This window comes from Takifugu rubripes, chromosome 9, assembly GCF_901000725.2.
Source record: "Takifugu rubripes chromosome 9, fTakRub1.2, whole genome shotgun sequence".
Classification (NCBI taxonomy): Eukaryota; Metazoa; Chordata; class Actinopteri; order Tetraodontiformes; family Tetraodontidae; genus Takifugu; species Takifugu rubripes.
Genome location: NC_042293.1, coordinates 15,405,141 through 15,431,424, shown reverse-complemented (window position 1 = coordinate 15,431,424; position 26,284 = coordinate 15,405,141). Strand labels below are relative to the sequence as shown.

Genomic DNA, 26,284 nt, shown 5'->3' with positions numbered 1-26,284 from the left:
TTAATTTATACATTACATATACATATACATACACATTACCTATACATATTTTGTAAAAATTTACAAAAAAATGTTACACGTATTGTGTTTTCACATGTAAAGGACCAGACAAGACTTTCAGAAAATGAGTTTTCGTAAATGATTCATTTTAATGATTCTTTATCTATGGAAAGATGTAGTTATATCACTCAATGTTTTTTTTTGGGTACATTTGACACTTTCCACAATTCAGTCTCAGGTATACATAGAATTATAATTATTATCTGATATCATTTACACAGATGCTATAGTTATGTGCTTTGAGTTTATTTCACCACACATTATTGAAATGGAAGAATTATGCATGCAATTTGTACCAACAATGTTAAAGAAGTCAACATTATGATAAATTGTTACAAAATTAATTTTAAAAAAAATATTATTACAACCACTTAGTCATATTAGTGAAGATGAACTGTTTATTTCCAAAAAAACCAAAACAATATATTGCCAATATATTAATGTGATCTAATCTATTTTAATTCCTAGATAAAACTCTAAATAATGATTTAGGGTAATACCAGCCCCACGGTGTGATAAAAGCTCAAAGATGAACAACGTCAGTCTTCTGGCCAAAGAACCCATGTGATGGCTTTGCTCTTTATTTCACTTATGTGCTGTCTATAATGCGTTAGCTTTTGATGACTTATTGTGAGAATGTTTTGGATGACAGGAAGCTTTGTAATTGTGCTTTAACCTTAAAGTGATATAAAAAGAGCTCTGCACTCTACTAGATGTACAGAAAGGGTTAGGGTTTTGCTTGTGAACTGCACACTAATATCTATAGCTGGAACTCATTATCATTGTGTTTTTGCAAAGAAATGGAAGAAACATTGTAATCTGATTTTACACAAGATCAGAAATCAGCTTGATGGTCAGATGCACGAGTCTCTAATTTGGGAACCCTAAATTAATCAGACATGCTGCAACGATGAACATATGCTGTATTGAATGGTTGGAAAAATGAACTTTTATTTCAGTAGTTATTGAATAACATTTAATATTTTGCCAATTAGTGCACTTTCGTACTCTGCATTACTATGATTTTACTTTTCCATCACCATGATTTTAATTTAACTGTATAATGCATCAACAAAAATTTCAATTTCAGGATTTCTTTTCTTTTTTTAGTTTGATACATCACTCTTGCACTTGCACTAACCCTAACCCTAACCCTAACCCATATATGTTTAATAGGAAGAATCAACAGTTCAGTGAGGAAAAGCACTACTGTACCATCCCTTAAGCTAAAAAAAAAAAATTTGTGTAAACACCAAGATTTCCCATGCAATTCAATAATATGTCCTGTAAAAGCCATCACTGTTTGAGTTTCTTTCTCTAAAGTATGTCACATGTAATGCAAAACACCATCTGTGTCACAAAATCTACAAATACATTAAGCATTATATATAAATGATCCTAAGCGGGATTAATGAAGGCCTTATGTTGTATTCCTACAATTTAAAAAATCCAATAGACTAAAAGCAATTTTTAAAATGAATGACTATGTTTTTACTGTACTGCCCAACTAATCTAATTAACATTCCAATTAGAACATCCCCAGGTGTACCAGGTGTACCCGGTGTACCAGGTGTACCAGATGTACCCGGTGTACCCGGTGTACCAGGTGCTGTTCTACCCTTCTTTGTGTATGTATATTTTGTGGGAGCTCATGGCGATGGTGGTGTCTTCAGCGAATTGGTGGATCCTACTTGGCTTCCGCTCCCTGCAGTTCCTTGTCCACACCACTAGACCCCAACAAAGATAGAGAGAAAGATAAGAAATAGAAACCTATATTGGGTATAAACTTAAGCAGACGCTATATATCGGGGTACAGACATTGTGATTTTTGTCAATATCTCGTATGCTATTTATAGATATTCTGTCATTGTTTTACACTGCTTCAGTATAAATTAAAGCCACGATGCTTGATCAGAGCTTCCACTACTTCCTACTGAGCCATTGCAATTTCCAACATTTATTTTATCAATTGTGCTATTCTGTTTGAAGTGTATTTAAGTGATAAACCAGACAGGATACAACCCTTTTGAACATGTATAAACCAGTCTGTAGTGGGTTTTTTCTGCGTTACAGCAGTCGCCGCACAGGTTTTAGGTTTTCTAGTTTATTACTTCTTTTGACTTGATTGCCAATTTATCGTGCCTTTGCTCATGGTTGGTTCTTTGTCTTAGTACTGTTGTTTTAGCCATTATAGGGAAGCTACACCTCCCCGTGACCCTGGCAGGGAAAAAGCAGTTATGAAGATGAGACGAGACATTTAATCGTCGAGATCCTACCTCTATGAGTGCATGCCAGCGTGCAATAGGTTTGCGAGGGTAGGTTAGCATTTCAGACCAGTGATCTCGTCCCAGACTCTCAGCATCACTGCCGACCCTGCACACCCCTATGACTTCATTATGTCCAACCCTGTAGGACAGAACGAAAAACATGGGAAAACATCTAAAAACTTAATTGAACCAACATGATTCTGAAACACTAACCTATCATAGTCCATGACAGCTATGAGGAGGCTGATCTGGTCAATGTTCTCAGGAGGAACATCAAACACTATGGCTTCATTGTATACTGGATTGAGTGTGTTCCGTTTGGTGGATGTCTTCCTCTTTTTCAGCCTTCGGCCATCACAGATCAGTGATGCTTTCACATATGGATCTGGAGTGGTGCACAAGTAAATGTAAGTAAATCACAACTTTCAAGAATAACATTTTAAGTTGCAATATCTTCCAGGTCTTTATGCCAAATGATTTTTGTGCTTTCTTTCAGAACAATGCCTGAATTGGCACCCTGACCAACTCCTGACCTCACAGACACATATGCAACCCTAAAGATCTATGCTTTTCTTTCATGAAGTAAGCGATAAATTTAGGAATTGCTTCCCATTGAATTTTGGCCAGTTGGATGTTTTGCGGGTGCCACATGTCAATAAATGTTCTTGTAACACATTTCTATGGGCACTTCATTGGAAACAACCTTGCATGGCTTTCTAACATTGCAAAAACATTCTAAAATTGGTTTATTCAAATGTAGATTTGGGAGAGAACATCAATTATCCAACTTTACTGATTGATTTCAATTTCAAAGGCAAAGCTGAGAACTTGTAGATTTAGTTACACACTCCTGGTCATGTTTCCTTTGAATAATGCAGCCATTAGTTTGAATGGGGAAAAAAGCAGTCTTAGATTTAAAAAAATATTATTTCTTTGTTTGGGTACCTTTCCAGCTAAAGTATAATAAATAGTTTTGATTTCTGTTGTCCAAAGCCTGGCCAAGACTTTAGTAAAGAATGCCCTGAGGCCTCATTTTTTGGCCAATGTTGTGACGACCCTGGCTGTGTCTTCTCTGCCTGCCTCTCTGTTGTCTCCTCCCTTCTGCAGGCAGTGGGGGGGCCAACTGCTGCTAAGTGGTGATCCAGCTCACCTGGACTGATCAGCTGTGAGGGCTATAAATGCTCCACAGTCTGGGCAGTCACTCTCTTGCTTGGCTCCCACCAGGACGGCTTGGGTGTTCTGCTTTGGTTTGTTGTTTTGCCTGATCAATCAATAAATTCCCTTTGTTCTAAAATCCATCCTGTGTGTTCTCCCTACTTTGTCTGATCCATGAGCTGGTTCATGACAAAATGGGGGCTCGTCCAATCGATTAGGGAAAGGATTTGATTTAGAGGGAGGAATACACTTTGGGTGATGGTGTCAGGGCTTAGTTTTGATTACGTTTTTGTGTTCAAGTTTTTCAGAAGACCGGTGAGTTTTTCTGGGTAGGTGTTTTTGGAGTCTCACCCCCTGGTAGGTTTATCCCATGGGTTCTGTGTAGGGAACCTGTGGTGGCAACTTTTATGTGGTGGTGAAAGTGAGTAGAGCTATATGCTCAGGTTCACGTCCAGGGGTTCCCTGGAAGTGGCTGCATAGCAGGTGCTTTCCAGACCCGCTGGGTTCTGTGATTAAAAGCCTCTCACCGGTAACTGCTTGAAGACTAGGGTTGAGCTTAGTTAGGACGATTTTTTTTCCAGTTTATGGTAGAGGGGGTTGATGACTCTTGTTTGGAGGTACAACGGAGTATGGCTTCCTTGGTAGAGGAGTTTGTTCAGTCTCCCACTGAGGAGTTGTTGGACCAATGCACCAAAGATCAACTTTTGAAAATTGCGGAGCACTTTGGAATTGAAATCACAGATAAAAAGCTGAAAGAAACGGTAAGGGTGGCGGTGATTGAAAAAGAGGCACTTGCCTTGATTTGGGCTCTGAGGCATTTTGAGGTGTACATAAATACGGGTGCTCCCGTGCAAGTGTACACTGATCATAACCCGATAACCTTTTTACAGACCCTACAAAATCCAAACCAGCGTCTGATGAGGTGGGCCTTATATTTGCAGCCTTATCAGCTCGATATTTGTCACATCAAGGGCACGGAGAATGTTATGGCGGATGCCCTGTCTCGTGCTTTTGAGTGGTATAGATTTTACTGTTTGTTAGTCTGCCCTGTCTGTTGTCTTAGGTACAAGGTAGCCGAAGCCTGAGGGAAGTTCTTCTGCAGGGTTAAGTACTCTGTCTTTTCAGGTGGTGACAGAATACCCTACCAACTTAAGGAATTTGGCCACAAGGTAACTGTAGCCACCTGAATCTAAATACTAATAGTCGTTTTTTTTGCTTAGGTTCCGGGGTCAGTTTTGGGTACGTTTTTTCAGATGACCTTGGTGGTCTCCGTTCTTATGGGTGGGGGTGTGACGACCCTGGCTGTGTCTTCTCTGCCTGCCTCTCTGTTGTCTCCTCCCTTCTGCAGGCAGTGGGTGGGCCAACTGCTGCTAAGTGGTGATCCAGCTCACCTGGACTGATCAGCTGTGAGGGCTATAAATGCTCCACAGTCTGGGCAGTCACTCTCTTGCTTGGCTCCCACCAGGACGGCTTGGGTGTTCTGCTTTGGTTTGTTGTTTAGCCTGATCAATCAATAAATTCCCTTTGTTCTAAAATCCATCCTGTGTGTTCTCCCTACTTTGTCTGATCCATGAGCTGGTTCATGACAATGTTGACAAGACAACAAATAAACATTAAAGTACAACACATTGTTTTTGTCACAGACAAAAGATGGCTAGTAGCACCCACCTGAAGCTCCTGTGATGTCCATGGCTTTTAGATTCCTGGCCTTGATCATGGTGATGGTGAGCCTTCCAGCCGTAGGGAGGTAACAAAGTGAGAACATTAGTTCTCCCAAGTCAACATTGTCCTGTAAGACAATATAAGAAAGAAAGAATTTCAACAAGAAAAAAGTGTTCGAAGAAAGAGAAAGTAGCAACAGTGTCACCGAAATTTATAACATCCCATTGAATTTGCCATAATATATAAAAGTATTATCAGAACATTGTGATTTCAACAGATACATGAACTACATGTATAGAAAAGATAGATTTAAGGGCTCCTGCAAAAATGATGAGTAACATCACAGCAGATTTAAAATAGAAAAACCAAAAAAGAGCAATCTTTTGTCATCTGACTGCAGGTAGGTGGTGTCATTCTAACTGATGAATTTTAACCTTTGATTGTGGCGGGGCGAACTCCAGGAGACCAGGAAGGTTGTTTTGGTTTTTTTCCAAGATATGAAGGACTGTCGTTCCAGGGGAACAGTGGGTGACCGGATAAGTCGGGTGATACAATCACTGATGACCAAGGCCGTGGGAGGAAAGAGAGGAGTGGGTGGTGTGTGTAGATTTCCAATCATCCAGGTCATAGTGACCCAAGTAAGATCTCTGCGTCAACTGGACTTAAGATGTTTTTTGAAGAGGTTTCTCCAAAAGGCTTCTTCAGTTCTAAAGTCACTGAAGGCAGGGCTTGAAATATAGCCCTTGTGGACCATTAGCCTGCTAATGATCTGGGTGGTCATCTGAGAGTCGATGACAGGGTTGTTGGTAGGGCTGTTCACCTAATTTCAGTTTGGGTGCTTCCCCTTTGTCTTTTGGGTCACCTGGTGGTGAATCACCAGGTCTCATGAGGAAAGAGTGGAGGTCTGCATTGTATGTGAGTGATAGGAAGTGCCTCAGCCCACCACCTCCGTTTAAGGATGTTTTTTAAAACTTAGCATGGATGGCTTCATTGACCCTCCTCTCAAACCAGCGACCTTCTCTGTCCAGTGCCCATACTTAACTGTCCCAAAGGAGTGCCTGGTTTCCTTTAGGTGTAGGTGGACTGCTGAGTCCTGACCTGAAGTGGTGGAACGTCTCCATTCATTAATGGAGGGGCTGTTTAGTTTCAGAAATGTACAGTTGCTTGCATTTGTCCAGGCACTGTACAGCATAGACAGCATAGCATTGTTTTTGTCTGGTGTCCTGTCCTTCAGGTCCACCAGTTTTTATCCGAGTGTGTGGGAGGGTTTGAACTGCAAGGAATGTCGTGTTTCCAGAGGATTCTCCTGAGTTTTTCCTGAAACTCCCGACTGGCAGAGGATAGAAATGCTGTAGTGTTTGTTTCTATCCTCTTTGTTGGCGTCTCGCTTCTTGCAGTTCTTTGTGAAGGTCACCACATGTTCGAGTGCTGTTTTGAAATAATCCTGTTCCTTCTTTTTCCCTTGGGTTGTGGTGGGTATTTCTTTAGCCCTATGTTGTAGGGTTTTGATTGCACCCAACTTGTGTTCTAGTGAGTGGTGAGTTTCAAATCGGAGGTACTGATCTGTGTGTGGGTTTCCTGTAGACCTCAAAGCTGAGGTTTCTGTCCCCCTCGATCTTAACTGCACAGTCCAGAAAGGCCAAACTGTTTCCTTTTGGTCGTCTCTGGTAAATTTGTTGAGGTGGGTTGAAAATGCCTCCAATTCTTTTGTTTAAATCCTGACCGAGATGTCATCCACATCTGAACCAGTGGCTTGGGACGGTTCCTGTGAAGGATGTCAGGGCTTGGTTTTCAACCATGTAGAGATTGGCAACTAAGAGATACTGGTGAACCCATGGTGCAACCATGTTTCTGCCTGTAGAAGCCCTCTCTGTACTGGAAGTAGGGACAAACAGGGACAATGGATGGGTCCGCAGCAGGGGTTACAAGGGCTCTTGAAACAGGGCCTGAAACGTGTTGCTACAGTGGTCATACCAACCATGCACATTAACAATGCATTAGCAGAGCTGGTTTCTCTGGCATAATGCTGTTGTTCCAACATTGACACAGCCAATATGGCAATGTGAAAAGTAATGGAAAAATAACAAAAAATATGACTGTTTATGCTTGCATTGATATACTTAATTGAAATACCTGAATGCACTTTGGAGACTCAGAGTACAGTACATTTTACGATATGTTTAAAAATTATAAGCTAATTATAGTTCTATTTATGGGATATTAGTTTTTTGAATTGATGTGCTTTATAATTTCAATACATTCATGGGTGTCAATTTGTGGAGATGTGTCAGGTCGCCAGGGCAAGGTAGCTGCTACAAAGCAGATCAACATAGCAACAGCTAGCCTTTAGCTATCAGCAGTCCTGTGCATCCAGCTTTCTGTCCACGTACAGGAGCCTGGCTCCCTCTGTACTTTTAAGATTTCACTATGTAAAAACTAAAATAAAATTAAAAAAAAAAAAAAATAGATTAAGAAACCTCATTATAGATCCACCTTTTTCCTGAAAAGTGATACCGAGTGATAGCGATCCAGGGCCAAGGGTCACAAGGGAATGGGGGAATAAGAAGGCAGGGGTGACCCGTTCTTTGTTGTTTCTGTAAAATCTTGCATCAATAATCATGTTATATGATACACGCACATGTATGCGCACTATTAGTAAATTAAAATGTAATGACATTAGACACACAGCCAAACACTTAAATATCTTTACACATTAAGTGACACTTTTCTCCCATTTCTCTCTCCCTTTCTCTCTCATGCAGAGAGCACACTTTTAAGTTTTAAAAATATTGATTGATGCTTTCTGCTTTTAAAAGCACTCAAGTCAACCTTGTGGTTAGGATTGTAGTCACTTATGTGGAGACAATGAAATTAGGCCATGGGTCTAAAGGGCTTAATAAAGCTGTGAGAGAAAGACAGAATACTAAAAGCACACTAAATGTGCACCATCTCCCACAATTGATATACAAAAGCCTAGCAAAAGAAAACAGCAGGCATTCGCTACTGACTTCTTTTTTCTTTGTCTTTACTCTACTAAAATAAATTCTTGATTGTAGAGCTACAGCCAGTTTAAAGTAAAACATCTTCGCTTCAGTGAACACAGTGGAAGTAAATAAATCAAAGGCAAGGCTAAACTATAGCTGTCTCGATGAATACACTGTGGCAGAATGAGGTTAGGTGACACAATCTTTCATAAGAAAGAGACGGGTTTAAAAAGTAGGTGGGTAATTACTGTAGTAAACATTAAACCATTCATGCGTGAATTAAATAAACCTTAGCCAAGATTTTTACTGGCCAATTGCTACTTCCACCACATATACAAAAGGACAGCTTTAGCATAGCTGTCTGCTATAGTAACCACTATGCATGAAAGGGTTAAAATATTTGAACTGAATGGTGGTTAGCACCGTCCCCTAATCATCCATAGTCCATGACTTTTCTGTGTTTGCCTGAGTTCTCTTGGTATGCCGGCTTCCTCCCACAGTGCCAAGCATTTAAGGAACAGATGAATTGGAAAATCTAAAGACATTTCAAGAATGCCAATTGTTTGACTTTGCATATTGGGTTAGTCATTATTGTCCAGTCCATTCTTCTGGATTTTTATAATCTGATGCTTGACGATAAAATAAAAATAACTCAATAGTGTGTGCTCATGCCAGCCAACAAATGCATGCTGAAGGAGGCTCCATACAGTTAGATATGTGGCAGACTGACCATGAAGCACATACACACAGGGCAAGATGTTCAGAAAAACAGCACCCTGTTTTCTTGCTGAAAAAAGATGGCCTGTTGGAATTAGAACTAATGGGCTGCAACCAAACAGCATGTACGTGTAGGTGAAGAGACACACAGGAAATAATACATATACACTAGCAACAACACACACACAGCAGAAATTATTCATTTATGAAGCTGTTGTGTTCAATAAATTCCCCAAGGCTGTCGAAGATGGTGTACAACTAATTGTCTGCATGCACATCCACGTACGCATGCATGCAGATCCAGACGGCTGCATACTGCTGATCAGACTTACAGAGATGGATATTATCCTTCCCTATCCTTCTAGTCCAAGATAACTTCCAATCTCAAAACAGTGCTAGTTTTGCCATGGATGTAGCTAGAAAAAAAAAAACAACAACACACATTTGTGGTGGATTCATGATTTTCATCTCCTCTACTGATCAGAAACAACACAAATTCAGAAATAATTTCCCAGTTTTGCACTAAGGTATTTAAACATGCATGCAGTACATGCATAGTCAATATGGGAGAATATATTCAGTCAAATTTATGACAAAGCATATATTTTGATGTAAAATTATGCAATACATACACATGGCCAAATTGGTTACTGTATAAATGATAAGGATAATCAAATTAAGCATTTAGAATTCTTGATGACTAAATGTATCTGGAGCAGAATATTAGCATATGAAGCACCACAGGTGGCTTTAATGAGGTGGGTTGGTATAAAGTGGCAGCCCACCCAGACTATTTTGGTGAATGAAGGCAGAAGAAAAACCTTGGATTTTGGAAATTGCAAGAACATTTAATATTAGCATCATCTCAGAGTAAATACAAGGACTATAAGTGCAAAAGTAGTGAGATCGGGTAGTCAACAGGATACCAGCTGATGAAGTGTAAGGTCCAGTATTAGTACAACTCAATCAACCCTTTCTGACCCCTGGAGGTTGCCGTCGCTGAGAAAATCATTTTGCAGACTGGAGTTTGAGTGCAGGTTAAAATAATAAAAGGAAGAATGAGTCTAGAAACCCTGAAGAGAATAGCTCAGATGAAGGAGGTGGTCTGTTTGAAGGTTATGGTGAAAAAGTTTAAAATGATCTTGAAGTTCAGGAAAGAGTACGAGTCCAACGGTACCGACGAGGTTGAAGCTGCATCATAAACGGGAAGGAACGCCGACTAAAACTTGACGGCGGAACAAACGCATGTAGCCGTCGGTTTCTTTGACCGGCATGCACACGCACACACGCACACACACACTGACTCGTGGTTTCCCCTCACCAGCGTAATGTTCCCTTCAAAATCTGTGGCGCCTTTCTGCCATCATCCGCCGCGTCTCTCATCACCAGGGACAGGCTTTTATCATCCAACAGTTGGATCAGTTCTGCATACGCGTCCTCATTATTCGCCATCGTCTACTGCACCTTCGCTGGCCTCACCAGGCGATTCACTCAGGATGGGGCTCTTCAAATTAAGCAGACGAAGGTGCGCCAGAAACTTTGTTTCCCACAGCTCATAGTTTCTCTCATCTCCGTCAAAACATAAACGGTTCCATCGACTTTCAAGCTCCTCCCTGGGCCCATAACCTGTTGAAGCTGCCATCATAAAAGGGAAGGAATGCCGACTAAAACTTGACGGCGGAACAAACGCATGTAGCCGTCGGTTTCTTTGACCGGCATGCGTGCACACACACACACACACACACACACTGACGGAGCAGGGGCACGCAGTCATTTATTGATTCGCAACACCTGACACAGATTAACCACACTCCCTTAGACAATGGTCAGCGTAAGAGCCCGATGCATTCAAGAGCAGCAATGTTCAACAGGTGTAAAAGTTTAAAATGATCTTGAAGTTCAGGAAAGAGTATGAGTCCAGTGGTACTGACGAGGAACTGAGAAAGAAGCCGAGGGAGGTGAAAATGGCTAAATTCTTGAGAGATGGGAATTTATTGATGTGTACGAAACAGAAGAGCAGAGAAACAAAGCAAAGTAGGTGGAAAGTATCTGCAAGAAGGGTTCTAGGAGTGAACACGGTGGTGAGAAGCGTGATAACTGGAGTCCCTGTGGATGAAGACTCTACCTGAGAATTTTTCAGGTTACGAAGCGTCTCAATGGGAAAATATTTCCTCTTGTTACGAAAGAAAATTCAGAATACGAAGGTCAAAAATATGCTACCGCTGCTACTCGCAGCTCGCGGAGTTTAGCGAACGTCAACATGCTTGTAGCTGCTCTGCCATTAGCTATCGCCTAGCATCTTCCTGTCATCCCATTAGCTATCGCCTAGCATCTTCCTGTCATCCCATTAGCTATCGCCTAGCATCTTCCTGTCATCCCATTAGCTATCGCCTAGCATCTTCCTGTCATCCCATTAGCTATCGCCTAGCATCTTCCTGTCATCCCATTGGCTATCGCCCAGCATCTTCCTGTCATCCCATTAGCTATCGCCTAGCATCTTCCTGTCATCCCATTGGCTATCGCCTAGCATCTTCCTGTCATCCCATTGGCTAGTAGGGACGTCAATATGTACATGTTTGTGTGTATCCCAGCATCGCCTTCGTTTCACTTTTATTTATTGTGGGTGTTCGTATGTTTGTCCATTAGATGGCGGTGTTACCACAAGTGTTAACGTTCGTTGCTAGTAATGACGGCTAATGTAAGATTAGCCTGTAATAAAGTTCATTTTGTTCCTGAAAAAGCCTTGCACTGAATTCCTACATTTATTGTGCGGTAATCTAATTGTAACATGTATTTGTTACATGTTTTGATGCATTTTTATGATTTATAAAAAAACTATGTCCAAATTTTTGGGGTTTGGAACGGATTAGGGCATTTACATGGAAGACGCGTCTCTACTTACGTAATTTTCAGGTTACAAGCAACTTCTGGAACAAATTAAATTCGTAAGTAGAGCTCCCACTGTAGATAGTAAAAGATTTAATAGTTTGTCATTTCTACTGGAACTTCAGGGGCCAGTTCACCCGGACAGAATAAGAGTTGGATTGGGTAATTTTCCAGTTAGGCCTTATATCCCTCTCCCACTTTGTTGCTACAAATGCTACACAAAGGCTTTTAACAGCATAAGATATGCAGAGGCAGTGAAGAGAGTAAATGAGTAAAGGGGAAGAAAGGAAGTTAAGAACAATGGCTAGAACATGAGAGCAGAGGAGGATATGTTGTTAACTGCACTGACCAAGTCAAGCACAACATAGGGAAAAGGGTTAGTTAAGGATAATTGCTAAGGGGGCTGAAAGGTACGTGTGGATGAGGGATATTTAATGGGATGATATTAACAGAATGCTGGAGGCAGATGGGAGGCCAGGGGTGAATGAAAAGCCAGAATGATGATTTTACAGTGGAATGCAAGAAGCATAATCACTAATGGTCAGGAGTTCAAAGGTTTTAGTGATGTATCCCACCCCAGAGGTGGTTAGAGTCCCCATAACTGAGTTCCTGTCATATGTTTTGGTAAAGGAACATCCAGCTGTGTTTGGTGTCTTTGCCCCTACCTGAGCTCAAGCCCTGAAAGGGGGTGATGCGGTTAAGTTGTCTCTCTTTGCATCGGCTTTCTCTGAGGACAAATTACCCTCGGTGACTGCACGGAAGGAGCATCAGCCTGGTTAAGTTCTAGCAGCTGTAGCTGTCTCCCAAGACATCGATTTAGCAGTAAACGGTGACACTCTTATTCAGTAAATCAGACCCCTACTTAAAGCATTGTTTAGATGTGGTGGTTGTGGAAAGTGACCACATCCATGATGACGAGTCTACGTATACTGTATGCTGCATGATGGTGTGTTGGTGGGTTCAGTGGCTAGGAGATGTGGGCGAGGACCGGGGCTGGCTACATCAAATTGTAGTTCCAGCAGGATACAGGCAGCATGTGCTAACTTTAGTGGATGAGCATTTGTCCACCTGGGAATAAAGAAGATTTTTTCAAAAATGTTTCTAGTGTAGTTTTCCTCTCACATTCCTATGTAGTCCCAGAGTTCCTTTCATGTGGACAACAGATTTCCAGCTTTTGAGGCAGCAAAAACATGGTGGGTTCGGGCCCTAGTCCTGTTTGTCGTGTTATGTCTATCTGATAGGGAGACGGGGGGAGAGAGAGAGACGGTGGACCAAAGAAGAAGAAAAGAACTGGACATGGTAATTATAGTTGGGTTTGGTGCCATTTTCCATTTGTTGTTTGAGTATTCCTGTGCTCCTCTTAGAAGCTACAAGGCAATCTATTAAGAAAAAGAAGGTGGGTAGAGAAGGAAAATTGTTCCATGGTGGACAAATGAGTATGATAAAGCAATTAATCCCAGAAAATACATTTTTTTAAATATCAAAAAGAAAACATACCTATCAGAGTTTCATTGAATATCAAAGATCACAAGCCAGGGTATGAAGAATCATAAAATATGCAAAGGAAGAGTATTAACAAAGGTTCTACAACTTGGTAGGAAAGAAAGACAGAGCTCTCGACAGTCTGGGAATGATAAGAATAAATTGATTTAAAAGTAAGTATGGATACCCTGTGTAAAATGATGATGAAGTAACAGCAATTAGGGATGAGGAAAGAGCAGAAATGTTACTTAAAACATTTATGAGAATCCCTAATTATGAGAATATTGGTAAAGAAGGGAAAATGGAAGAGAAAGTACAGTAAAGAAGAATAAAGAACTGCTACAGTGTAAAGACGATACAAATGAATTATTAAATGTACCATTTACAAAAGCTGAGTTGAACTGAGCTCTAAGGAAGAAAAAGATGTACACACAAGGCGAGGATCAGATCTGTTATGTAATGATAAATCATCTTAGTGAAGCACTAAAGGATTTGTTACATGGGCTGTATAATAGTTTGGGAGGAAGGGAGACTGCCAATAATCTGAAACAAGGCAATTGTAGCCCCAATAAGTAAAACAGTGAGAGATTGTACAGATCCAGCAAATTGTAAGCCAAGTGCCTTAATATACATACGTTCAGATGCAGTATATACAGACGCATCAAAGAGCTCAGACAAAAAGATGGGAGTAGGCTATTGTGTTGAGTTTGGTTTTAATGAAAAGAATTCATCACTGTATACAGGAGAAATTGGGGCAGAAATTGGGGTTATGGGATAACCTCCCCTTTAACTGTCACTTAGCAAATAAAGACAAAAAATAAAAAACAGATTTTCATGAAATTTCCATGAAATGTTGATCATGGGCCAAGGGAAATTCGATGATGTTCTGATTTCCAAAAGGACTTTTACCCTTAAATGATGGATGGCCAAGGGGCTTTGATAAAGCAGCCAACTATGTATTATTGCTGGTTATTACAGGGGTTAGTCACGATTAGTGAAGAAATGACCAGCCTGGCAGACTTTTGTGCCTTTGAAGCGTTTTCTTGTGTCAATTGTGCACTCTCATCTGATCATGTTTATTGCATTCCATGGCCCATAAATATTGATTGGCATTTTCCGTGAATTTGAGCATAAAAACTATGAGGAATTCAATAACATGTGAGTAATGTAAGGGGAAAGTGATGCTGTATCCCTTTCAAACAAGCTCATCTTGTATTGGTACAGATCTGGGTCACTACCCCCAAGTGTTTCCTATTGCTTTCATTAAAAATTAATTGTGCCTGAGTATATTTCTATGTCTCTGCTGGTTGAAACAGCAAGTGGATTTGACTTGGATGGGAAATGAGATGCATCCATTAACATATTTCCATATCTTTGTTGTAATAAGGTTATAGGGTGTTTTGTGCTCTCTGATATACCGTAGTTTATGCAAACAATGCTAACCCTCCAAAAATCTATCATGAGGGAATGAGACCTGACCTATTAAATGGCCTCTTGTAAAACTGCAGAAATGGATTAAGAATTCTAACAGAAACATGTAAGTGAAGAAGAGAAAACATATCTTACCGATGTGACATACTGTATGTACCGGCAGAGTTTTGTCTCTCGAGGGAAGTCAGCAAGATCCAGGAAGTTGTCCACCACCACTTGTCCAATCAAGTCATGACGAGAGAATCTATCAAAGTCATAGATGCTGAAGTGCAGCTTACGGACTGGCAGCTCAGCATATGCTATAGGAAAGAGAAACACCTCATCAAAGATGGGGTTGAGTGTCTTGCGATGCACCTTGGTCTGGTGCTTGGTTTTACGATCAGGCAGCAGGTAAATTTTGACATAAGGATCAGACGTCCCTGAGAAGTCCTTGGCGGGTAGGTCCTCAGCTTTGAGGATCTTTATGATGAGCTGCTCCAGGTCAAAGTCAAACTTCAGAATAAAATATAGTCGCCCACAGCTGTCAGGGTGACAGCCCTCTTCTGCATCCACCGAGTGCTGTTTATAGAGTTCTGGCTTAATTTGACCCAAACCAGACAGAGACTCCTGACGCTGAAACTGAGCAGGGTTGAAATCTGGATTAGACAAGTTCATCTGACGCCGAATGGAGTTGTGCCTGCAACAGCATCATAACATGAAAAACAGGAGATTACTTCCATTTTAGTGACATTTGTTCAGTGACATTTCCTTTTTTTCTAATTAGTCCCTTTTTCACCTGCCACGCTTGAGTCAGTGTGGAACTGTACTATTTCATCTGTACAAGCTCCACTAAAGATGTATTTTGATCTTTTTTTTTTTAAATGGAGCAAAAAAGGCTTTTATGAGCAATGGTACCAAAGAAGAAATCCTGATGGATCTTAAAAACTTCAGATAAATGAATTATTTTAAGTTCTGCTAGATGAATCACAGCAACTGGACTGTTTGAGGTCCATGAAGACATTTCACCGCTCATCCAAGAGGCTTCATCAGTTCCAACTGACTTTTGGGGAGTTCCAGGTTGCACTCTTCAGGACCCATTAACACATTCGGAGCATTATGCGGGTTGTTGAAACTTCCCCTGACAAAATGGGCTTCGTAAGTGAGTGAATGGCCTCTTCTCCTCCTAGGGAGGTTTTTCAAGACCGTGTCATAAACAGGTGAGGGTTGATGTCTCAGACCCCCACCTCTGTTTAATGATGGTCTTTCCAGTTTGACATAGATGGCTTCTTTCACTCATCTCTCAAACCATAAATCTTCCCTGGCCAAAACCTGTGTGTTATCAGCCTCAAAGAAGTTTCCTTTGTCCTTCGGATGCAGGCGAACTGCTGAGTCCTGGCCTGAGGAGGTGGCTCTTCTATGTTCTGCCATGCGGTTGTTTAGTCTCCCCACTATACAGGTCTGGGCATTCCTCGCTACAGTGGACTGCAGACACCATGTTACTTTGCATCTCGGTGTTTTGTGTTTTGTCCCTCCCTGAAGCACTTCACAACCGCATGGCCCAACATAGAAGAGCCAACTCCTCAGGCCAGGACTGAATAGTTCACCTGCATCTGGAGGTCGAAGGACAATGGTTTGAGGCTAATAATGAGCAGGTTTAAGCAAGGGATGATAGATGGTTCTAGAGAAGAGTGAAAGAAGCCGTCTATGTCAAACTGGAAAGACCTTCATAAACCAGAGGTGGGGGTCTGAAACATCACCTCTCACCTGTTTTACAATACAGTATTGAAAAACATCCCTAGGAGGAGATTAGACCATTCACGCATGGCCACTAATGAACCCCATTGTGTCAAGGAAAGTTTCAACGACTCACAACGAGGGGTGGAGCAACCAAGAACCAGGTGACTGAAGCTCTAAATTTGTTAAAGGCTCCTAAAGAGTAGAAGTATCTGGAACTCCCAACCACTAAGCTAGAACAGATGAAGCCTCTTGTGTGAGGGGTGAAATGTCTTCAAGAAGCCCCAACAGTCCATTTGCTACGATTCTACTACCAGAGTTTCCATGACCTGGATGACTGAGAACCTTCAGACAAATTCTTTCAAAGTGTACAAGTAAAATGTAAAGAGGAGTGAAAGTTGACAGTTGCTTCAGGGATTAAGGTGTACTGACCTTACAGATGAGGTTGGCTCAGTAATCTGTCTCTGGACCCTGTCTCTAGCGAGAGTGTGGAGATGGTTTTTCTCTGACTTAGCTTGCACCTCCAGGGAAATATCCGGTGATGTGTGGCTTATCTTCAGGCCTGACTCTACAATAGGCACAGCCAAGGGAGGACATGATGCTTCCTTCATACAGTCATCCTCGCTGTCCTCCCTCTCATCACCATCGACCTGCAAAGGAATCAGTTGCATTACAAGATGTATGGGACAAATGTGGAAAATATGCCCTTTTTTATTCACAAATGATGATGCCAAAAGTTATTAACCCACCACCGGCGTGATGACTGCAATGTTGGACTAACATTGTATTGTATAGTATCAATATGACATCTGAAGCTAGACCAAATTGAAATGATTCTGCTACTTTCAGCTGATTCCTTGGGCAATACAGCAAATCATCTCCCCGTAACCAAATCATATGCATCTGCTTTTCTTGCACCATCTAACTTCCTGTCCTTGCCCCTTTCATCCATGAGTGCCCTCTTTGGTTTTCATTATTCACTCCTCAGAACTTTCCGAAGCAAACTTTATGCTAAATATAAGTTTTGTCCTCCTGATGAACTCATTCCTGATCCTATCCATTGATGTCACTTTCAAAGTCAGCCTAAACAATTTCATTGATCCCTCTCTGCTTCTTTTCCCTCAGTACTACTGTTCTTAAACTATACGACATCCCAAACTCCCCACCGCCTTGCATACTCATCATACTCATTAGTGTGTTTACATGCTCATCTAAAGTGGGGTACAAACATTAGGATTTTTTAAATCCTAAAAGATTTTTGATCTTAACATGGTAGAGGACATACTGGAAGAGGGAATGATGTTGATTGGACTTTTTAATGCAAAAATCCCAAACTTAAAAAGACTGGAGAAAAGCCTGGAGACAGGAAAGACATGCTTGTTCTTATTGATTGTTGTTTTTATTTACACCTGCTTCCTGGTTTCTGAGTCAGCTCGCTTCTTGACCCTAACCCTAACCGTTACAATTCACAGTCATGACTCAGGAGTCATCGGCTTTCCCATGAGGTTTTTGGTCGTAAATATTTAACAAAGTTAATATCTACAATTGTCAGCCCCAAATGTTTTTGGATCTGATTATCAGGATAAATTCATTCTTGACACACCTCAGACCACAGGATAATCGTATAGGACAATCTTATTAATCAAATCAACTTTATTTATATGGCATAGTTCATGGTTACGAAAGTAAGGCCAGGGACAAACTGGCTGTGGAAGTGCCATGAAAAGGCTTTTGGAGTGGATACTAAGATTGTGTTCTTCGCTGGCGTAGCTATTGTTTCGGCATCTTGTTCTCTTTTGTGTCAAGATGAACAGGAAGGCAAAGAAATGAGAAAATCTAGTCAATTATTATAATTGTTAGTTACAATTGTGGGCGTTTATATATTTGCGTGAGAATTGAACGCACACACAGGAAAGAGAGACTGCACTGGGAAACATGAACAGGAAAATAATGATTTAGACTAGACAAACAGATTTCAGTATTTCAAGTGCATTTGAACTACAACTACTTGCTGGTATAAGTAGAGTGATGTATGGGGGGGGGGGGTTAGGGTTAGGGTTAGTGGGGTGTCCCCAGGGTAACCCTTACCTGCTTACCTCATTAAGAACAGGCTGTTGATCTCCACTAAGGAAGTGTGCCCTCTTTAGGATATCTGAGAGGAAACGTCCACTTAGTGGCACCCAGCACAATTTCCACGAGACAAAGAGGGAAACACCAAAGAGAGCAAGACCACAGGTGGTCACCAACAGGGACAACAGGCTGACTGATACATCTGAAAGAGGGAGGAAACAGAAAGGATCACTGAACAGTGAACATACTGTAATTTTGGGAGTGAAAAGCATATGCACATTCAAATCTAGAAGCACAGGCTGTTTGGAGTGTGCCAGAAAGCCGACCACTACTCTTTGATACAAAGATTATGCAGATAAGTCAACAACTAATTCCTTTTTTTTTTACCTGATGAGAGAAAACTGTTATATAGCTTCTTGTCCAATTATGCCATTTTCCTTTTCAACAAAATCTATTAAAACCCTTTCAAAGCTGAGATTAAAGTGAAATAAAACACATGCCACCCTGATATCTGCCTTTGTTGAACTATTTGTTTGGTGAAGAGCTGCTAAAATTGGTAAACAATTGGCTTGATTTTATCTTATGAATAATTCCAAACCAGCAATTTTCACTTGCTGAACTGCTTTAAACTTATGGCTGCTTCTTTTAATTACCACAAGCCAAAATCCACACCGAGATTTCCTCATTTTCCAGAAGTTGTACACTGACAGTTGCAGAAACTGGCTCGAGCTGGAGAAAAACAACTAAACTTTCAGTACTTTCACTTGAACATTAACTAAAATGGTTTTTTAGAAGTATTTGAAGAAGGCAGTCTGCCCTTGTTAATTCTAAAATTGACACATTCTACTCAATATGACTGCTTGCAAGCCCCGTATGACTGCAACAGTGGGACACTTGGGGTTTCGTGGTCAAAGCCTGGGCGCTCTGGTCCTTTGCAGCTCAAGGATTGAAGCCCTGTCAGTTTGCTTTTCATCCTATTCCTGCAGTGGGGCCAATGCAGGAAAAGGAACTGTGTTGAGGGCAGCAATGTGCCTCAAAATGTAGCAGGGATGCCCAGACTTCTGCCTTTCCCGACACTTCAGGAAGGATTCAAAGGTGTTTCCAGGTCAACTGAACCCAGGAAACCCAGTGTCTTCCTGGGGTCTCTTGCCGGTGGGACACGCCTGAAACACCTCCCAGGAGAGGCATCGCTTCATATGCCCGAACCACCTCAGCTGACTTCTCTCGATGTGGAGCAGTGGCTCCACACTGAGGTCCTGGTTGGCAAAGTTCCTCACCCTATCTCTAAGCGTTTTCTTCTTTCCATCATGACGGAAAGTTCGTGATCACAGGTGGATTGTAGACTGAAAGGAGACTGACTGGTTCATCAAGGGCATCACCTATCAGCCAGGTCCTTCTTCACCATGACGCACCGAAACAACGATCACATTCAAATGCATTGCATTACTATTTTCAAAACCAATTTAAAAAAAGGTTAAAAAAAATTCCTGGCAACAGTGCAAACCTGCTTTGCCTGCTTTCTTGTTCCTCAGTCAGCTCGCTTCTTGATTGGCTACATACTATTTTACGTCACAATTCACAAGTCATGACTCAGGAGTTGTGTGCTTTCTCCACACATGAAGATTTTTGATTTGAAATATTGAACAGTTGTGAGCCTAAACTGTATTTGGAGCCAATAATCTGGACAAATTCACTCTTAGCACACCTCAGAACACAGGATAATCCCATAAGACAATCTTATGAGGCATAAGATAATCGGGTGTTTGCCATCCATGGTCGAGAAGGAGGGGGAAAAAAAAAAAAAATCCAGAAAAATCAGCCCAAATAGATTGTGTGTGTCCCGCTTCGTGCCTGCAGTTGTCAGTGCAAAGCTTGAGCTGAGGACATCTTAAACTCCTTGATGTAGTAGTACTACTTTCTCTAGGGAAAAACGCTGGGTCCTGTCCAATAAGCTGCAACAGCCATTTAAACCACAGCTCAATAAAAACAATAGCTGAGGCGAAAGGGCATATTTGGTGAGGGAAAGAACAGAGGTGATGAGGTATTGCAGAAAGAGTTCAATCTCAACGGAGAAAAGAGAAGGGCCCTTAAGTTTAAGCGTCTTCAGCATCATCACCAATGTTTTGTTGCCTGGCAACACCTTGCCAAAAATGAAATTATGGTGGTAATCACTTACCCCTGCCACAAGATTTAATCATTTTCTCTTTCTAGAAAGAAAAAATTTACATTTTTCTTCTTTTAAAATTTCCAATAGGGTTAGGGTTACAAATATAAAATAGCTTTGCTTTCAGATGTCTGTTGTGTTCAATAGTGTCTGGTGGGTTAAAACAAGTGTGCTATTCTCCTTTTGCATCATTTTAATGATGATAACACAAATTTTAAAATGAATTCTACATCTTGTAGTCAAAACTAGCGGTTAGTTTTTTTCTACCATTCATTCAAATCAAATTATTCAATTTTTGTTTTTATTATTGACAATCGATTTTACATTATATGAATCTGACTTAAACTATAACTGAGTCCATGGAACAATGCAAAATAACGTCATTTAACATTGTCACACTGCTTTTTTTAATTTGTTTTTTAAACTACTATTCTTTTCAGAGTAAATAGAGCAACTGTCCTTTTCCTAGATTACAGGGCTTTTTTGTTTGTTTTTAACTTACTTTCTGATATAGAACAAAATTGTGTTACTCATAGAGCAGAAGTCATCCTCTGAACTTTTCAGAATCACTAAACAGAAAACAGACTTTAGCAATGCTTCTTGTGAATGAAATTTTATCTGAGCTGCACTTTGGAGCGGGCGTATAAAAGAGGAAGTGGGTCATGGCTCCTCGGGGACCACTGTGGTCGTTTGAACCTCCTGTTCATCATGCATGTTTTATGATAAATTGTAAAATGTTTAAAAGCAGCAGCAAAACATCTGCAACCAAGACAAGAGAACATGCAACAAACCCCGAAGAGCGAAAGCCTCCAACATATTCTCTGTGTCATGTCTGCTGTAAACTTATGGAGAGAAATGGTCATCACAATATGCGCCAACACTCAGCCAATATAAACCTTTAAAGAAAAGATAGATGTCATATAAGAACACATAATGGCCCTTTTAGATTGATGCAGAGCAGGAAGTTAAACACATTAACTTATTTATGCAATAAGAAAACTGCCCTTATCCTATGGCTGACTTGTATCAGTATTATTTTCAAGCTATTTATCATGCCTGGTGTATGGGCTTGGAACAATAACAGCAGCACATTTAGCTTTAGGCTTTTAACCCTGGCAATTGATGTGTAGGGCTCTTCCCATTATAGGTTCCTACAAATTCAACAGGACCCTTGACTACTTACTTTCTGCCATATTTCAGTCTTGCTTAAATGTATGTGTATATGCTGCCACATCTTCACATCTTAAAAAAGAATGCTTTTTATCCATTGTGATGATGTACTGTGTGTCTGGTGTTTTTCCTCTTTTTAGACATCTAATAACAAATAAATGCTGGAAACGCCAGGTTTAATGCATTTATTTTCAATTTCAACGTTTTCAGTCAAAATGTTTTCTTTTAGAAAAAATATTGGATTAGTTTTGGTTATTTAAAAGTCTATATTGTTATTTAATCAGCCTCAAAACCTTTCAAACATCCAAAAAGCCTGTCTATGTGTCTGCATAGCCTGGTCTGGGTTAGGGTTACCTGTGTCTGCAGGGTTAGGGTTACCTGTGTCTGCAGGGTTAGGGTTAGGGTTACCTGTGTCTGCAGGGTTAGGGTTAGGGTTAGGGTTAGGTGTGTCTGCAGGGTTAGGGTTAGGGTTAGGTGTGTCTGCAGGGTTAGGGTTACCTGTGTCTGCAGGGTTAGGGTTAGGGTTACCTGTGTCTGCAGGGTTAGGGTTAGGGTTAGGGTTAGGTGTGTCTGCAGGGTTAGGGTTAGGGTTACCTGTGTCTGCAGGGTTAGGGTTAGGGTTACCTGTGTCTGCAGGGTTAGGGTTAGGGTTAGGTGTGTCTGCAGGGTTAGGGTTAGGTGTGTCTGCAGGGTTAGGGTTAGGGTTAGGGTTACCTGTGTCTGCAGGGTTAGGGTTAGGTGTGTCTGCAGGGTTAGGGTTAGGGTTACCTGTGTCTGCAGGGTTAGGGTTAGGGTTACCTGTGTCTGCAGGGTTAGGGTTAGGTGTGTCTGCAGGGTTAGGGTTACCTGTGTCTGCAGGGTTAGGGTTAGGTGTGTCTGCAGGGTTAGGGTTACCTGTGTCTGCAGGGTTAGGGTTAGGTGTGTCTGCAGGGTTAGGGTTAGGGTTAGGTGTGTCTGCAGGGTTAGGGTTAGGGTTACCTGTGTCTGCAGGGTTAGGGTTAGGGTTAGGTGTGTCTGCAGGGTTAGGGTTAGGTGTGTCTGAAGGGTTAGGGTTAGGGTTAGGTGTGTCTGCAGGGTTAGGGTTACCTGTGTCTGCATATCCTGGTCTGGCCAGATCCCTGAAGTAGTAAATGAAATCCAGACAGTTGTCGTCCTGCACTTCTCCCTTGGAGCACAGGTCGGAGAGCAGTTCCAGCGCCTTTTGACAGATCTCATCCTCTCTTTCTGCAGGCATTTCCCACCAGCATCCTTCTACTCGTTCGGCCACCGCGGCTGATCGTTTCCACACGCAATGGCGAACACACGCACGCTCCGTCCCGCAGGCAGCGCAAAGACGGCGAACAGGCGCTGCGCCCCCGACAACTTCCGCTTCTTTCTTTCTTTTAATGTAAGGACACCTACAGTTTCCGCAGACTGACTTGTTTTTTATTCATTTGAAATTTGGAGTGTTCAATTGTTATTTTGTTCTCCTGAGCTTCATCCGCGCTTTAGGCGATTCCTCTTGGAAGGGAAACACGGAGGCTTCGGCAGTCGCTCAAGTTCTTCGGATGTTTCTCGGTGCTCTATAATGGCAGAGAGAGACTCTGCCTCCATCACCCCAGACCTTCCCCCTCCACATCCAACTCCACCACTGCAATGGAAGCATCAGCCTTTAAAGCTTCAGCCTTCTTAAGGAAGGACTCGTCTTTTTCTCTTGTCTGGAAAAAACAGAAAAAAACCTCCAAAAATCATTAAATAAGGAATTATGAAAAAACAGTTATAATGTACATAAATACAACATCTCTATTTCAAATGAGATAATTAAACTAGAATTCCTAATAGTTAATTGCTAAAGATAACTGATGTTCTGATGATGACCTGGGTGCCAACAACCTGGCATCCAGCCCCCTAAGGAACCTTTTATTCAGATCTCTGTCTTTGGACACCCACATTCAACGCATTCCAAGGTCTGCCTTTTGTCATCTGCAAAACATTGTTACATTTCAGCACTTTCTGGCCCAAAGTGATGCAGAAAAATGAGTGCATACAATTATTGCCTCCAGGGTGTATGACTCTTATTTTACTGTTAAGTTTATCAGGCTCTACAGCTGGTCCAGAACGCCTCTGCTCGGGTGCTGACCAGAACCAAGGAAAAAGATTCCATCAAATTATGCATTTGATAAGTAGTGGCTTATTTAATGCATTATTATATAATTATAATAGAGATTATATTACATGACTTTCAGTCTCCCAGAAAAAAGAGTACAAACAAAACTAAAGAATTCTGGGCTTGAGAAACTGTAACTGGATTTCAATTAGTTTTAAAGATGTTTCATTTGTTATGTAAGAGGCTTATTCTGTTCCAAATTAATTAAGAGGTGAAATGTCTTTGGAAAAATTAAAGGAAGTCCAGGTGAATTTTCTCAAGCTAAGAATTATCTTTGACCTGAAAGAATGAGAACATTGATCAACATAAAAACCCAGCACTAATACTATAATATAAAACATATCACTGTATGACCAAAAACTATAAAATGCTATATAATGAAATATTCAAAGATATAAGCAAAGAAGCAAATGGTAAAATAGAAAAGCCCTTTGTAATGTATATTGCTACAACACAACTGTACAGATTCTAACGCTCCGAGGCAGGCGGCACTTGGGATTTTGGGATGTAAATACATTTGATTTGATGGTTCGATGCTAATTTTCATAGTGGTGCCTGTCACATCTCACAGTATATAAATCACAGCGGTGCACACACTCAGCCAGATATTGATCTTGATGCCAGACTTTCCCATTTTTCGGACTGTCCCATTGCAGACCCTGCATGTTCTGGACCTGCCCGTCTCACCTCTGCTCTGGTAATACCCTTGTTGTCTGACCTTTTAGTGACTTGAACTTCATGCAGACAGCTACGGGTGGCAGTGGGAGACCACATGTTGCCCCATCCTGGACCATGTGAAATGGCTGCACAGCACACATCAGCACAGCTGTCAGAAGGACGTTGCAATAGTCAAAGCAGCTCAGCAAGGCTTGTACCAGCAGGTGAGCTGCATGGCTAACCCTAACCCATAACCCCTAACCCTAACCATAACCTTAACCCTAACCCATAACCCTAACCCATAATCCTAACCTTAACCCATAACCCATAACCCTAACCCATAACCCTAACCCATAACCCCTAACCCTAACCATAACCCATAACCCATAACCCTAACCATAACCCATAACCATAACCCATAACCTTAACCCTAACCCATAATCCTAACCCTAACCTTAACCCATAACCCTAACCCATAACCATAACCCTAACCTTAACCCTAACCATAACCCTAACCTTAACCCATAACCCTAACCTTAACCATAACCCATAACCCTAACCATAACCCATAACCCTAACCCTAACCCTAACCTTAACCCATAACCCTAACCTTAACCCATAACCCTAACCCTAACCTTAACCCTAACCCTAACCTTAACCCTAACCCATAACCCTAACCCTGACAGACCAGTTCCACCATTGCACCCAGAAGGTTGACGTACTGGAGAAGAGTGCAGCTGGAGTGGCAGTGATGGAAAAAAAACTAAGCTTTTTATTATTTATATTAAAATCTTATATTGGTTATCAGTTGGTTAGTTAGTTAAACCACCCCTACAAGAGCCTTTAGCAGCTTTTAAAATCTTCACAGGTTTATTTCTGTCTGTAGGGTGTTCTTCAGAGTCAGAATTGTGGGGTGATTTCACCTGCCACTGACTTCAGGTTGAAAGATGCTACTCGCTTTAAATGGTAGCCTAAAGTCTTTAAAACAAAAACTTAAAGAGTTATAAAGCATTCATAAAAATCCCAATGATTCCTAGGAAGCAGATTTAAATTCATCAGAGATCAAACATCTAAGTGGGCCAGCATGAATGATCCTGACCTTTCTTGATGGAAGTAATTAAGGTTGAGTGACAGGTAAATGTCATGTTGAGTCCTGAGGGGAAGAGATTAACTCCTGCAGTTGCAGTCAGTGAGCATGTTTGTGCGTCCTGCCGTGATTCAGGAGAGCATCTGACATTACGTGTATGGGCTCCTTGGAACAGCTAAAGTGTGTGAGAAGACTGAAGTCATCCAGGTCTAACAGGTCGAACCTTCAGCATAATCCATAGGAACCGATTTTTAGTTTGAAGACATTTGCCATCTAAGACTCACCCAAGAGAAGTCAAATGACCCATTTTCCACCAAGTCAGAAATTATTTCTTCAAAAGCTGCAGCCAGTTATCAGGTAAAGCAGCTTGTGGATTGACACTTCTGTGATAATCACATTTAAACTGATGGTGTCCTGCTCGTTTTGGATGCTGTTTCCTCTAGGGGGCGCTGCTGGCTTCCCCACCTGCACCAATCAGCATGATTGGAAGTCTGATCTGCGTTAGATCGTTTTGGCTCTGTTGTTGGTAACTGAGCATTCTCTAACTTAACTGGTGTTCAGGTTCAGGTAAATCTTTCTGTTCAAGCATTCCGGGGTTCCGTCCTTGCTTTTCTAGTCAGAACAGATGGAAAA

The 26,284-nt window shown here is 41.3% G+C and overlaps 1 protein-coding gene across 1 annotated transcript; it reads right to left on the bottom strand.

Annotated features, from left to right (window-relative positions):
* Positions 1 to 159: 159 nt before the first annotated feature.
* On the bottom strand, positions 160 to 23,446 carry LOC101062279 (synaptotagmin-9-like). Its single transcript, XM_003976637.2, has 8 exons — positions 22,848 to 23,446; positions 18,454 to 18,629; positions 16,790 to 17,007; positions 14,780 to 15,320; positions 5,151 to 5,271; positions 2,541 to 2,712; positions 2,337 to 2,466; positions 160 to 1,787 (listed from the first exon to the last, which is right to left on the bottom strand). The coding sequence occupies exons 1-8, from the start codon at positions 22,993 to 22,995 to the stop codon at positions 1,710 to 1,712; spliced, it is 1,584 nt and encodes a 527-aa protein (XP_003976686.2). The 5' UTR covers positions 22,996 to 23,446; the 3' UTR covers positions 160 to 1,709.
* Positions 23,447 to 26,284: the final 2,838 nt, after the last annotated feature.